Raw genomic sequence first — 15,548 nt, 5'->3', positions numbered from 1 at the left:
GAGAGACAATGAAAGGCCATCAGCCACAGTTCAGATTTTAATATGCAAGGAACATTTTGAATAATGCCTTTGAAAAGACATCATGTGACATTTTTATGCAAATTGTCCTGAGTGTATCATACATAATCGTAGTACAGTTTGTCTTTTTTAGAGACATAAGCTCAAAAGCTTTTCATGGACGAGTAAAGAAAGCACAGACTGGGGAGGGGGAGAGTAAGGGGAAACCTAGCCTATCTACACAGAGGTCTTTGTGTGAGGGTGTTGTGTTAACGCAGCCTTGTGCGGAGCAGAAAAGAAGGAGCATGTGTATGTGAAATGTATGTCTGGTTAGTATGTGAAGGTTCATGGGTTTCAGTGAAGGGAGGGGTGGGCAGCTGAGGAGAGAGTGGGAGGTGTTGAGTATCATTACCCATCCCCCTCACTGTCACAGCCTGGCTTATTTATGAAATTGGTGACTGTTTGTAGGTTTTGGTATCATTGTATGTGTGTGTGGGTGGTTATGTATATTGATGCCCGTGGTTGTATTTCCGCAAGCATGAGGGCTACATGTGAGCGGCTGAAAGTGACAATGTTGCCATGGTGACAGCTGCATACAATTTGCAGCTATCCTTTTTTTGTTGTGTTTCAGTCAGTGTGTGTGAGAGAGAGGATTACTTTTGTGAATCTGGAACAGCCGGTCTGTAGTTACTAGGCAGATATTGGTCCATCTGACACACACACACACACACATACACAAGCACGGCCTGCCTGTGTCTGGCGTCTGTGTGGTGAGACACTGGTGATAAAGGGCCTGGTGATGGAATTGGCAACTTTACATAAGCTGTGTGCAGAACTCGATAACCTCTGAGGCCGACTAAAAACATTGCTGCAAAACTTTATCCCCAAGCCTGCTCTTTCCACATTCAAGTTTGCATCCAAAGGCCCCATGAAGGGTGCAAGTATGTATGTGCATGTGTGTCAACATAAGTAAAGACAAACATTTCATGAACAGAGGCCTGTCTGTATAAGTCTGTGGAGATCAGGGATAATGTTGTTGTAAGTTCTGGGTACATTTAGATCCACTTACACTGTTGTTGCTGTAATTGTTAAGAAACACCAAAGGAAACGTGAGGTATATCACAGTCACACACAGGATGCCCAAGCACAGAGCAGCAACATATAAGTATTTTGTGAAAGAAACAAAAGACACATAAAGCAATAGAATGAAAGAAAGAGCAAAATAAATTGGATCAAATGAATGTAATCTGCTGATTCAGCACCGACTGACCATTCAGTCCCTCACTTGTGCTCCTATTCATTCTGCTGCTTCTCTCATGAATATGTTTCTTGTTATTTTCTGACCAGGGAGGAGCCCCCCAAAATTTCCCAGCTCACACTCTCTCCTTCTGCCTTCCTCTTCCCTTCACACACAATCCTCACCATAAATGGGTATGTGGATGGTTGTTGTTGTAACAAGCCATGCGTGTAAATGTGTGTGCGCACGTCTTGTGGAAAGCTGCTGAAAAGTGATGCATATGACGGACTGTGTTGTTATATTTGTTACCATTCACTTTTACATGCCGTGCTGCGTGGAATTGTCCCCTGCAGCATATGAGGCTGTGTGTGTGACTGCATGCCTGAGTGGGGCGAACCGATGTGAACCCCTGCATGTGAGTGCGCGTGTGTGTGTGTGAAACAGAAAGAGTCAGTGTGAATGTGTGTGCAGCAGATGCCCTGTGTTCTGTTCTGTTCCCCTCACTGGCTGGTCTTTGTTGCTGCTCCCTCGTGCAGACGGGCCTAGCCACGTGCTTCTCTGTCTGCAAGAACAAGCCACTCCTCCACCCTTGTAATCTGTCAATTGCAGAAGCCAAGTCCATCCCCTAACAACACCCATAGTCTGACAAAGGCCACCTCCCTGCTCGATGACGCTGCTTTACTCACGCATACTTACCATGCTCTCTCTTTCTCTCCCTCACTCACACCTACTCTGTCTATCTGTAGCTGTGCCATGAACATGGTGTTCAGAACTGAGCGCACTCCTCTTCCATCTATGTAAACCAACCACCTCTTTATCTCCTTTGCTCTTAATGTTCTCGATGCTGGAATGCCTAACCTAAAAGTTGCCTTCCTTCCTTTAGACCCACGGTGGTGCAACAGTCAGTCCTCTACCTCAGAAAAGCCCAGGAATGCAGCAAAGGGAGGAAAAAAAAAAACAGCCATGCAAATTTTAAAGTAAAGACATGTGACTTTATGGTGGACAATGGTCATTAGTTTTTTATTTCCACGTTATGGATGTTGTAAAGAAAGTAGAAGTATATTACAACAATAAAAAGGAGGTTTGTGTTGGTCTTTAAAGTGACAAATAGCTCTAAAGTGTGCTCAGTCATCAGGTAAACAATCTACCTCACTCTGCCACTAGAAACCATTGAGTTTTAGCTGCCGTTGATCACATGTCTCTATGCAGAGATTGTCTCATTTTGAGTCCCTCTGGCATAAAAGTGTTTATATGATGGGTGAGTCACACCTGATAAACCTGCACTCTCTATTCAGCTGTCTTGCCTCAGGGATGCAACTCCCCGCTGCTTTACATTTAGTGTAAACAGTTAATGCTATACAAAGTTCACTGGCAAAACAACTGGCAGGCCCTCATACAAAGCTTTTTGGTTTTTACAGTGGACTGCAAAGTACTGCACAGTACTGGGAATTGTGCTTTGATGAAATTTCCTTCCCTTTAAACACTAACTTATATTTTTAGCTATAGGTATAATGTTGTAGACCTCACTAGAGAAGCTTACTCTGAGTCTCTCTTGCTTTTCCTGCCTCTCTGACCTGCATTAGGACTCCGGGATCTTGCTGTCAGACTGCTACAGAGCTACTGTTTGACTCATACAGTATATGCAGGGCTCAGTAGCCTTTAATCACACCAACAAATGGATGAATCACTGTCTAACGCCTGCTACAAATGATTTTGAGTGTTTCATGAAAAAAGGAAGCACAGACATAATGTGCTGTGTACACACAGCAACACACTCCTGTCATTTCCTGGTCAGACACCAATAAAGCACACTCTTTGGAACAGATGAACAAAATGCCCACATATAAATATCAGAGGGCTCACAGTACAGTCTGTGCATTATTCTGAGCAGGTGGGACGCTGTTTCTAAGAAAGACCTCCCTCACCTCTCCGTACTGTTCAATGAGTCCCTAGAAGTTGCAGTTAACTTTAGCACTGGGAAACCGATATTGCTCAAGCTCATCTTCTCTCCGCACCACATGACTTGATGCACACAAACATTCGTACATGTGACACGTCAATCTCTCTCTCAGCATGTGCAAACACACAAACATACACAGACAAGTATGCAGAAAACAAGTCACTCCAAGATAAATGTTATCTTTACCAAAGCAGAAGTATGTCATCCTGTACATTACAGTATAGAGCAACACTGCCCTCTGCAGGCTCATTGGCACTGAACTCACCCTTCACACAGACTTGAGATGTAAACATTATGTTTGTCAATGAGTTGTCATTTTTCTTAATGGCAGACAGTTTTGTTTTGTCATTATACAACCACACTATAAGACATCTTATATGGGTGAATTAAACCAGAGACCTGCAAACTTATATTCTTTGCTGTGATGTTAAATGCCAGCTTAGTTTTTTTTATATTAAATAAAACCAGAAACCATTACACAACTAACTACTGAGAGAAGGGCCCAGTTAACAGAGTGGCTGAATAGCTGTCAGACACGTTGAAATAAGAAAAATAGAAAGTGAATTTAAGGGACTTCTGTATTAGAGACCAGTTTTTTTATGCGTATGGCTTTATATAGATTTTTGTAGATACATACTACATTTGCATTTGCTTTTACATTTATTCACAATTGAACAGGGAACATAAGGAAATAGCTAGAATTAACTGATGGGTATACAGATAAAAACACCAGACAAACAATTGCCTTATTTTAAAAGAAAATAAAAAAAACCTAGAGGACATATAACCAAATAAAGTGAAAGTGACGTTTGTTTATTGTCACTTTTCAGTGAACCCTAACAGCAGAATCATCTGTTATGATACAGGGATTCTCAAAGAGCTGTGATGCTCTAATAACCGTCATGCTTTTTTTTTTTTTTTGTCTTCACACACATACTTAAAGTACATAAGTACATACACGTTTTGCATTCACAAACACACACACACACACACACACACACACACACACACAGCTGCATAAAGCCAGTCATAACTGTTTTGAATAATTAATTGCTAGTGAAATTGCAAGGCTCTAGGGTTTCCATTGTCCCTGTTTCGGGTCGATGGGTGGCAAGGAAAAAGTAAACTTACTCATCATGTACCTACCCCACAGCACACACACACACCCACACACACACCACACACACACACACACACACACACACACACACACACACACACACACACACACACACACACACACACACACACACACACTTCATTCCCATGCCAGTGTGTTGGCTTGGATGGGAGGCATCCTTCCCTATAAAGATGCAGAACTGAGACCTTGCAGCTTTATTACCAACTCACACATCCCCTGGAGTCCACTGGATGCTGGAGCGCATGTTGTAAAAGCTGAAGGACCACAAGAGGAAGATGTCACAACACAGTCTGATCACCTCTGAGAATGACAGTAAGAGAGTCTTTTAATTTCAGATTGTTTTCTAATTATGTTGTCTGTTGGTGTTTTGTTAAGAGAGAACAATGATTATTAATCCTCAGTGTTGCGAAACCTGATAGATTTACCTACTTAAGGGTCATTAAGATAAAAATTATTTATTATTATATTATTACTGATGATCTCTTTGTTTATAGTATGTTTATGATGCACAATGGAACATGAGAATAAATAACTTTGCTATTGTAGTAAACTATTTCTCTTTTATTAATATATATATATATATATATATATATATATATATATATATATATATATATATATATATATATATATATATATATAGTAAACTATTATATACATAATAGTTTACTAAAAGAGAAATAAAAAGAAATATATATAGTAAACTATTATATATATAATAGTTTACTAAAAGAGAAATAAAAACAGTACACCTAGTATTTCTAGATTTCAGAATTAACAAAAGGTGAACCATGCACCATCTTAAAGATATTTATTCTCTACCTTCTTGCATCTAGCTCACTCCACTGCATATTTGGGAGCTGGCCTCTGGCCCTCAGCTGTCTCCCTGGTCCCTGTGGGCTTAGCCACCCCATCTACTTTCATTAGGCTATTGTTTGTGTCTTTTGTGCCCCTCTACTGCACACAGCCATAATGACCTGTGTGCTGCCCACTCCGGTTACACTAAGGACACACATCAAAAGGCTGACTACATAAATATTTGTTCAGTCTGTCAGTGGTACTTTTTGTTTTCCTCTCTATCCCCCATCATTACTGCAGGTCAATAGTGCCAGGTACAAACAACAAAGTTAGGCTGAGCTGAAAAGGATCTGCGAGAGGGTCATGACATGAAGGAAATGACATACTGCACGTATCATATTGGAACGTTAATAAGTATATTAATGATGCCGCTTTATTTGTTCAGCACAAAGCTTGCGACAAAAGATATACACTACTGTTCAAAGGCTTGGGATCACTTAGGTAATTTTATTGCTGTCCAAGGAAACACATAGGATATATAGCAAAAGACATGCTGACATTGTCAGATTTAGAAATAATGATTTTGATGGAAATGATGAATGAGTTCTTCAAACTTTTCCTGCAAACACCTTCTGCAGAAATTACAGCCTGGCAGACTTTAGGCATTCTAGCTATCAATTTTGACAGCTTTCCTTTCTCTATGTCCCTTCAATTCTGTACAAATCTCCACCATGCTTGACAAAAGGTATTTAGCACTGTTCTAGCATCTTTTCATTTGTTCTTCTGTTTGATTCCAAGACCTCAAACATGGACTCATCTGTAGGCAACACCTTCTTCCAGTCTTCCAGTGTCTGATGTCTGTGCCCTCTTGCCCATCTCAGTCTTTTGTATTTTTAGCCAGTCTGACATTGTTGACAGTCTACTCTTCACTGTTGATCCTGACGCTGGTGTACTATTTAGTGCAGCTGCCAGTTGAGGACCTGTGAGGAGTCTTTGTCTTAAACTACACACTCTCAGATATTTGTCTTCTTACACAGCTGTGCTTCGGGGCCTCCCACTCATTTTTCTGTCCCTGTTAGAACCAGTTTGTGCTGCTCTCTGAAGGGAGTAGTAGCATGATAAGAAATTTTAAGTTTCCTCACAATTTCTACATTGAGTAACCTTCCTTTTCCAAAGACAACAATAGACTGAGTATCTAATGAAAGTCCTTTCTTTCTGGCTATTGGTCCCTATTGGAACCTGTAAACAAACAACTGCTGATGTTCAGATACTAAACTAACTAACCTAAAGAGTGCCATGCTCGCCTGTTTGCTACATTAGTACAACTGTTCTCAGCTATGCAACACAATTGCCAAAAGGTTTTCACATAATCAATCAGCCTTATAAAATGATTAACTTGAATTAGCAACCATACCAGGAGATTGATGCAGAGGACTGACAATTGCTAATATTAGGCCTTTATGCAAAAATGGAGATTATTCTTTAAGAATCATCTGATTAATTGTAATAGTTTGTGAAATGGATACAATTGTCTGTGAATGACATGAAAATGTCTTTTTCTTTAGAAAATCCCAAACCTTTGAGCAGTAGTGTACATGTGCAATAGAAGTATGATCATTTTATTTTCTTACAGAGGCATTTACGTGTTGTTAATCAGTAGTGATACTGCTTAAGGGATGACTGTACCTGTAGGTAATGCTTTGAGTGCTTGCATCCAGAATGAGTGAACCTGAAAAGTCTAGAAGACGCAAACAGTAGACTTGTTTTGGAAAAGGTTTTCTAAATGTTTTAATTCCTACAGTGCCATTATCTCCTTTCTACAGCTGACATTGGGCTTGGATTTCCAGGTGAGTGCTTTCATATATAATAATGACACAGTGGGGTTAGGGTTAGGGTCAGGGTTAGCTAACCCTACCCTAGTCATATTTAAGCGCTGCATTTACAGAGGAGTCTCACCTCAAGTTCTCATGGAAAACCTTTTTGTCTGTAGTTTGTATTTCTGACCATTTATTCTTTCACTTCTCTCAGAAGCACCAATGTCTCAGCCTACTCTTTATACCCATTCAGTCTCACTGCTCCACCAGTTACACTGTATATCCACATATCCAATTCTGTACATATGCACTCCCCTTTCCCCTTCATCATGGACTGTGCCTTGAATTCCATATTACACCTGGACAAAAACATATATGCAACAGAGAAAAATAGATCATATGATTTGTTATTATGTATTTCTAAGACTCACACTCAATGATGTGAGCATTTTAATGCTTTATGTTACGCTGAAAAACACAACATCTATGTTTTTACCACAGGTGATGCAGATGAGGTGTCCACTTTTCAAGAGGAACAGGAAAGACACAGAGAAAAAAGAAGGAAAGACAAAAAGAAGAGGAAAAATGAACAAAAAAAGCGAGTATCTGGAGAAGAAGAGAGGAAAAAGGAATTACAGGACAGGCCGGAAAGAACAGAAAGAGGCAGGAGAAGGAGAACAAAGAATGATGAAGAAGCAAAAAGAGGAAAGAGAGGTGAGGAGGAGCGGGCCAAAACTAAAAGCAGCAAAGCTGCAAGAACGAGGAAGGATATTAAAAATGAAAAAAATCGAAAAATAGAGCAGGAGGAGGGAGAAGCTGGTGAAAGAAATGCCAAAGGAAAAAAGAAACATGGAAGTGCCAACAAAGATCAGAAAGAAGAGGATGCGGGTAAATGTGCAGTAAAGAAGAAAGCACAGGATGTGAAGAAGAAAAAACGTAAGATAGTGGTGGAGACGAGGTGAAGTATTATCTTACAAATTCACACCATCTATAATTTGCTGCTGAGCAGAAGTGAAGGTACAATGGTATGAAGATATTAAACTGCTCTGCTCTAAAACTTTGACACCTCAGTTCAGAGCAAGAGACAAGTGAGGCAGGCGACCAGGAAGAAGAGGGCAATGAGGAGAAAGAGCTGAGCCCAGAGTCTCTGTCACCAGAGGAGTTGGAGAAGCTGAAGGAGGCAGTGGATGAGAGGAGGAAACTGATCCAAAGTCTGAGGGGAAAGCCCTGGCCAATGAAAAAGAAACTTGTCACTTTACGGTACTTTACTTTTTTATTCATTCAATTATAGTTCTGAAATGATCAGAATCCCGTGATTTCTAAAGTGCAATTTGATGTGTCACTGGTCACTTTGTTTAATAAATATCTCCTTTCTTATAGAGAGTCTCAGGAGTTTGTGGAGAAATATGAGGGTGCTTTAGGGAAGGGGAAAGGCAGAAAGCTCTATGTGTACAAGGTCATGATGACCAAGGCAAGGAACTACTGACACTGACTTATTTATGTCATCATTTAAGTACGAATCAACAGTAATCAACATACTGTATGATGCTTAAATCTGATATCATTGTATTAGAAATGGATGAAGTTCCAGCGGGACTTTGAAAACTTCAAAACTGCATGTATTCCATGGGAGATGAAAATAAAGGAAATTGAAAGTAAGTTTTTTTTTTCAAGTTTCATGTATAATAATCAAGTTTAAATAATTATAAATAGACGAATAATCAACAGTTCTATATAAGATGTGTGGCCACAGACATATGTATTGTTTAGTTTTAGTTTTCAACAGTAACCCTCCTCACAGTGGTTCTCACCCTCTCACAGGTCATTTCGGCTCCTCAGTTGCCTCTTACTTTATCTTCTTGAGGTGGATGTATGGCATCAACATGATCTTATTTTGTCTGACCTTTGGCCTGGTTATGGTGCCAGAGGTACGTCACTTTATTAGTCATTGTTTCTCTGTATTGCATCTGCAGTTTTGCTGGTTTTTACATTTCCTTGTTCATTCTGCTTGTCTGCACACATTTTTTCTATTGACCCTGCCACATAAGTCATATCTATTATTCTCTTGAAGTAGTTAGCTTAATGTACTTGTCTACTAAGCCTTCTGCCAAAAATGTAGGAGTTATTTTTGTTACAAATTATTTTGTCCTGCTTTTATCATTATCATTGGCCTGGAGAAAGTTATTAATGTTTATTCATTTAATTTTTACCTCTATATTGTTTACCTGAAAAACAAAAGCACAAAATCATCACAAAATTAATAACATATTATCCCAACTGTAGCTTCTATTAATTGACTTTCTGTTGCTTCCAAAATCGGAATTTTTGCAGTATGTGTATTAAATTGTGTCAGCAGGGATATGCTTATAATTGTATATAATTTATCTGGTTTTACTTTTTGCTGCATAAATTGACCTTTGCTGAAGCACTTAGTACCTATGTTAAGAAAAATGAACAAAGTAAATCTATTTTCATTATAACAGGCATTAATGGGAAGGCCCTATGGCAGCATGCCGAGAAAAACTGTCCCCAGGGCTGAAGAGGCCAGTGCTATGGACTTTGCTGTTTTATGGGACTTTGGGGTCAGTTGACTACGTTTGTGGAATATTATGCTCACCTAACTAACTTTAAGTAGATTTTTTTGTTGCTAAATATTTATGTGCACAATTTTTTCAAAAAACAAGAATCAATATTGCCCAGTGTTTTGAAACTTGAAAACTACAAACTGACAAGTGCAAATGTTCAAATCGGTTCTTTTATTACAAGTCACAGCTACTAAAATTTGTGTCTGCAGGGTTATGCTCAATATTCAGTCCTGTTTTATGGTTACTACAACAACCAGCGTGCCATTGGCTGGCTCAAGTTTCGTATGCCTCTCTCCTACTTCCTGGTTGGTGTGGGCACAGTGGCCTATAGCTATATGGTGGTTATAAGAACGTATGTTTAATATGACTCCATACAATTTACTAATCATTTTAATGTACAATCCTTTAAAGAATCTATAACTATTTCTGGTTGAAGGATGGCTCGTAATGCAAATGAGTCCGGGGTTGGAGATGATAACAGCTTCAATTTCAGTTGGAAGATGTTCACCAGCTGGGACTACCTGATAGGAAATCCTGAAACTGCAGACAATAAGTTTGCCTCCATCACCACCAGTTTCAAGGTCAGTGTAGCCAATGGACCAGTTGTGTTCTAATATAATAAATTAATGTCACTTACTGTACATTACATCTACATGCTGTACATGTCCTTTCTGTGTCCCCAGGAGGCAATCTTAGAAGAGCAAGAGAGCCGAAAGGATGATAACATCCATCTGACTCGATTCCTGAGGGTGCTGGCCAACTTCTTGGTCTTGTGCTGCTTAGCAGGAAGTGGATACCTCATCTACTTTGTAGTGCGCCGCTCTCAGAAGTTTGCCATTGATGGACTGGAGAATCACACCTGGTGGGAAAGGAATGAGGTAAGACAGGAAGAGAGAGTGAAAGATACAGCTGTGCAGCAATGTTCTTTTTAGTAAGCAGCAGCTTCCTTTGTGGTGTCCTGCCATAGAGGCCCTGCTAGTTCAATGTTTCATCTACTGTAGACTCATGAACACAGATGTTAGCCAGTTCCAATGATGGCTTCAAATCTTGGCTGTCTCTCTGGGTTGTTTCTTTACCTCATAAATGAGTGTTGTGCTCTTGGGATCATTCTGACTGGCCACTTCTTGGTAGAGTAGCCACAGTCCCAAAATGTCTCCAGTAAAATAGTCTTTAAAATCACCTTGTAACCCATTCTAGCTTCATGTAAATCATCAATTCTTGATCGTAGATCCCTGAAAGCTCCTTTTGGCCAGGCATGGCTCACATAAGCGTATTCTTGTTGTGTGGAGCAAACTCAAAAATTATTCATGGGTCAGTCGAAGTACCTCTAGTATAGATCAGAATTTTTTTTGTGTTATTATTTTAGGTCAATTATATTTGTTATTCACATTTGTTGATCACATTTTATGACAAATGAATGCAGGAAACCATACAATTCCAAAAGGTTCATAGGAGAGTATCGTGATACATTCAGTTAAAATCGGTCTACAAAAACCTGTGCAGATCTTTAGTGTTCTCACATGTTATTGTTGGGACTAATGCCCATATGTTTCTCAGGTTAACATGGTTATGTCATTGCTGGGAATGTTCTGCCCAATGCTGTTCGACGTCATCAGCACCTTGGAGAACTACCACCCTCGTGTCGCCCTGCAGTGGCAGCTGGGTCGCATCTTTGCTCTCTTCTTGGGGAATCTCTACACCTTCATCATTGCACTCATGGATGAAATCAACCTCAAAGTGAGAGCTAGTGTCCAGAGATGAGCAAAACACATTAATACGGGTTCATTGTATTTTAACTGAAGTATGGCTGTCTGTCTTAGAGGGATGAGGAAAAAATCATAAAGTTCAACATAACCATGTGGGAAACCAGCCTTCACAATGGCACAGTGTCAGAAAACAGCACTGCTCCACCAATCACCATCAACCCTGCTGATATGCCCAGAGGGCCCTGCTGGGAGACCATGGTCGGCCAGGTCAGTGTGTGTGTGTTTGTGTGTTAATGGTTGACCAATTGTTTGACCAATTGACCAATAATCATTGACCAGTGATGGTTGGTTAATATTAAATACAAGTATAGAGTATTATGAAGTATTTAAATGCAAACAACATGAACGATATATTTAATTTTGAAATAGTTTTATAATTTTAGTTAAATTAATTTTAAGGTCAGTATTATGAACTTTTTAGTGAACTTTTTCTATATGACCCTTTGTTTCCTAATGCCACTTTTCATCAATAAATCTTTTTCTGTCACTCAAATGTGGGAGAGGCAGCTATTTATGCGACCGGACAATTATCTGGTTTGAGGTGATTGATTCCTCAGCTGAGCCGAGTTGAATTATTTATTTATTATACATATCAAGTTATTTCTTTTTTTAAATTTTATTATATATTAATCATTAGTTCAACCGTAATTTCTATCTAGTTGGTTGCATTCTGTTACTTTTAGAAATATTTACCAAAAAAAATTAAAATAAATGCATTAAGTTTGCCTAAAACTATATGTTTCTGTATCTTAGATCTAATCAAGAAAGAAAGGCCTTAATTCCTTCTTTTTAAGAATCAATAGAAATAAAATTCAATATTAACATATTGAACATATTATTATATATTACATGAGCTTTGCTTTACCCTTTTTCAGGAGTTTGTGCGACTGATCATATCTGACACCATGACAACCTACATAACACTGCTGATAGGTGATTTCCTGAGAGCTGTACTTGTACGTTTTCTTAACTCCTGCTGGTGTTGGGATCTGGAAGCTGGATTTGTGAGTCGTCTTTTTTTATTGCGATCATGCCAGTATTTTTCACCAGTGTGTATAATCCATCTACTTTACATTTAGAGGTGTTTTTGTTTTAAATGTACATGGGCTATATCAGTCACAGCTAGTTATTTTTGTCTTGTTTGTGTTGTGTTAGCCGTCCTACTCTGAGTTCGATGTCAGTGGCAATGTCTTGGGCCTGATCTTCAATCAAGGAATGATATGGTATAAAACAGTTCCTATTTCAGTCAGCAGCTTCAAAAAACACAATTTAGACTGTACCATCACTTTTCATTTGAGGTTTTACCTACACCCAGCATGTCACAGCTACAATGGAAACCTTCTTAGGGCCCACTCAGTGTTTTGCTGAATCTTTCCCTCCAGGATGGGTGCTTTCTACGCCCCCTGCCTGCCTGCTCTGAACGTCCTTCGACTCCATGTGTCCATGTACCTGCAATGCTGGGCTGTCATGTGCTGTAACGTGCCACAGGAAAGGGTCTTCAAGGCCTCTGGCTCCAACAACTTCTACATGGCCATGTTGCTCGTCATCCTCTTCCTGTCCACTCTACCTGCCATTTATACCATTGTCACCATTCCCCCTTCTTTTGACTGTGGCCCCTTCAGGTAAGGAGGTTTGGTCAACAGATAAGGTAAATTTGATTGCTTCTGTTACAATCATTCTCTTCTTCTTAGTGGGAAGAACCGTATGTTTGATGTGATCCAAGAGACGCTTGAGTCAGATTTCCCTGCCTGGTTCAGTAAAGTGTTCAGCTACGCCTCTAACCCTGGATTAGTGCTACCCTTCATATTGCTTATGGTGTGAGTTAGCAGACTGTATTAATATACATTGTTTTGCATATTACAACCATACTTTGCACAAGCATTTTTATTTTTGGTGGTAATATTTAACATTTGATTGTAATCTTCTGTCATTTCATGTTGCAGCCTGGCTATTTATTACTTGCAATCCACATCGAAAAGCTACAAAGAAGCTAACGTGGAACTGAAGAAAAAACTACAAACGGTAAACCAAAATTTTATTTTGCTAATAACACTAACACTTAGAGCCAGGTGAGCATGGGTGGAGGGTTACGATACAGTATGCCACAATGTTAACTAAATCAAATTCATGAGGATTTATTGTAGAAGCTTTGAAACTCCCCAGTGTGCAGATATATAAATAAACCACCTGAGGCCACTGTGGTGTCTGTCTGTGAAACACATTAGTTGTATCAAAATCATTACTCCAGCAGAGAGCAGCAGTGTCTTATGTCAGTCCAAAAACCAGAGGGAGCAACACTCATCACTGTGTTGGTTCTCGATGGTGCTGTCATAATATTTTACATTTGGACTCTGAATTTTCTCAAATCTATCTCATATATGTTTGTGCCTATTCCCTTTAAGCAAAACGAGGAAAACAAGAAGAAGAACAAACGAGCAGCACTGAAGGCCCAACTGGAACTAGAGGAGGCCAGAAAAGCAGCATCACAGACTACTGAGCAACAAAAAGACAACAATGCTTCACCACAAGACCTGGACGGTGAGAATTATGAAAAGGCTAAATGAAAAGGAAACACAAGGATTTTTTTAATGGGATACAAAGCTAGACAATCACAATTCTAGACTCATCTATATTGTTTTTTTCATTTTGGATTTTAAAAACGGACACTAAAACATCAGAAAAGTATAGTAAAATTTAGAAAAGTCAAAAGGTGTAACTAAATACATAATTTCCAGGTAGTTTAATAATAAAAAAAATAGAGCATTAAAATATATAGAAACATATTTATATATACATTTGGAAAAGAAAAGCAAAAATGGTAAAATTTCACTTACTAGCTTGATGTATTATTTAATTTTATATCCATATTTTCTTTTCATCTTCCATCTTTATCAACTATTAGCAATTTTGTTTTGCAGTGTTTGCAGTACAATATATACTGTAAATGACTGGCATTAGGTGTACTGTCTTCTGTATTTTTATAATGAAAGATAGCTGTAACTACTAGGTATTTGGCTGAACAAGCTGGTGCAAGCGCACAAACACCACTGTCTTTCGATAATAGTGAAATATTTATTTTTGTCAGTAATTTGTGGACAAAAAAATTTGCAGTGTTGTTATTTTTCCCTCAGTGTGAAGCAAAATGTATTTTCTTTTCTAAATTTCTTACTTGTCTTTCAGCAGGTGTGGAAAACAACCATGGCACTAGCCAGAGGCTGCATCATGGTAAGAATGGACATAACCCTCCTTCTACTGGTGGAGACAAAAAACACCAACTTCCAGCCACCAGAGTCCACGTCCCCAGGACCTATCACCATGACATCCAGGGAGCTCCTGGATACCTGCCTGGATTCCCTCGGCAAACTGAACCCAGGATGTACCAGGTGCCAAGCCCACAGAGACACTGAGGGAGTGAAAAACAGCATATTAGCAAATGTAACTCAAACCCAAAGTCAGGTTTGGGTACACACTGTGGAAGGACAGTAATGATGGACATGTTGGACATTTTCTCCTATAGAAATGTGCTTTTAAACTGAAATTAGTAGTTGTTCCTGTGTTTACTAAAGAAGCATTAGTAAAAACACAATAACATTTTCTTACATTGTACTGTGTCATTTAATAACATTTAGATTTAATCAGTAAATTAGCAAATAAATTCTGCAGTAAATTCTAAATTCATTTGAATTTGGTTAAATTATTGATTCTCTTTCTATGCAGTATACACAGTAACTCAACACTTGAAATTCATTATTTTTATTACACATTTTTTATAATTGAAGTAAACTTGGAGGTTTTTAAAAATGACTTTATTTTGTAATAATTCCCTACATTTTTTTGTTCAGTCTTTGAAGGGCATGTTGTGCAGATGCCTATCTTTGAATTTGGTTTTTAACCATCCTAGTTAAACTTAAAGTTTCCTAACAAATTAGGAATCAAAGTCATTATCATTGTAGACATAAGTAACTGTGGTTAATTTTAATTTTGTCATGGTGTCTTAGAAATTGAGCACAGCTGTCCCCTTGACCTGTGACTAGGACAAAGTTTTAAACTATTCATTAGACAAGGAGACCATTTAACCTAGCTGCTTAGGCTGAAATGGATCGCTCAGTCATCTCTGGCTGGATCTGAACTTTGAAACACTCATATTATATATACAGATTGTATTTAATGCCAAATATTCACATTCAAGCTGTCAGCTGATTCTGTTAAACTTGTCAGTTAACATTCGACCAATGACCAGTGCTGTGGTC

The 15,548-nt window shown here is 38.8% G+C and overlaps 1 protein-coding gene across 1 annotated transcript; it reads left to right on the top strand.

Annotated features, from left to right (window-relative positions):
- The first annotated feature begins 4,565 nt into the window (after positions 1–4,565).
- Positions 4,566–14,816, top strand: tmc1 (transmembrane channel-like 1). The gene is given in 20 exon segments (XM_026343637.1): positions 4,566–4,647; positions 6,957–6,980; positions 7,449–7,905; positions 8,019–8,207; positions 8,328–8,418; positions 8,521–8,602; positions 8,769–8,875; positions 9,431–9,529; positions 9,742–9,884; positions 9,969–10,113; positions 10,216–10,410; positions 11,090–11,269; positions 11,353–11,505; positions 12,174–12,302; positions 12,454–12,521; positions 12,681–12,920; positions 12,990–13,115; positions 13,242–13,320; positions 13,701–13,836; positions 14,482–14,816. Coding segments are annotated over 20 exon segments (2,949 nt in total). The 3' UTR covers positions 14,706–14,816.
- Positions 14,817–15,548: the final 732 nt, after the last annotated feature.

Source organism: Anabas testudineus, chromosome 9 (assembly GCF_900324465.2).
Source record: "Anabas testudineus chromosome 9, fAnaTes1.2, whole genome shotgun sequence".
Taxonomy (NCBI): Eukaryota; Metazoa; Chordata; class Actinopteri; order Anabantiformes; family Anabantidae; genus Anabas; species Anabas testudineus.
This window is presented reverse-complemented; position numbering and strand designations above follow the sequence as displayed.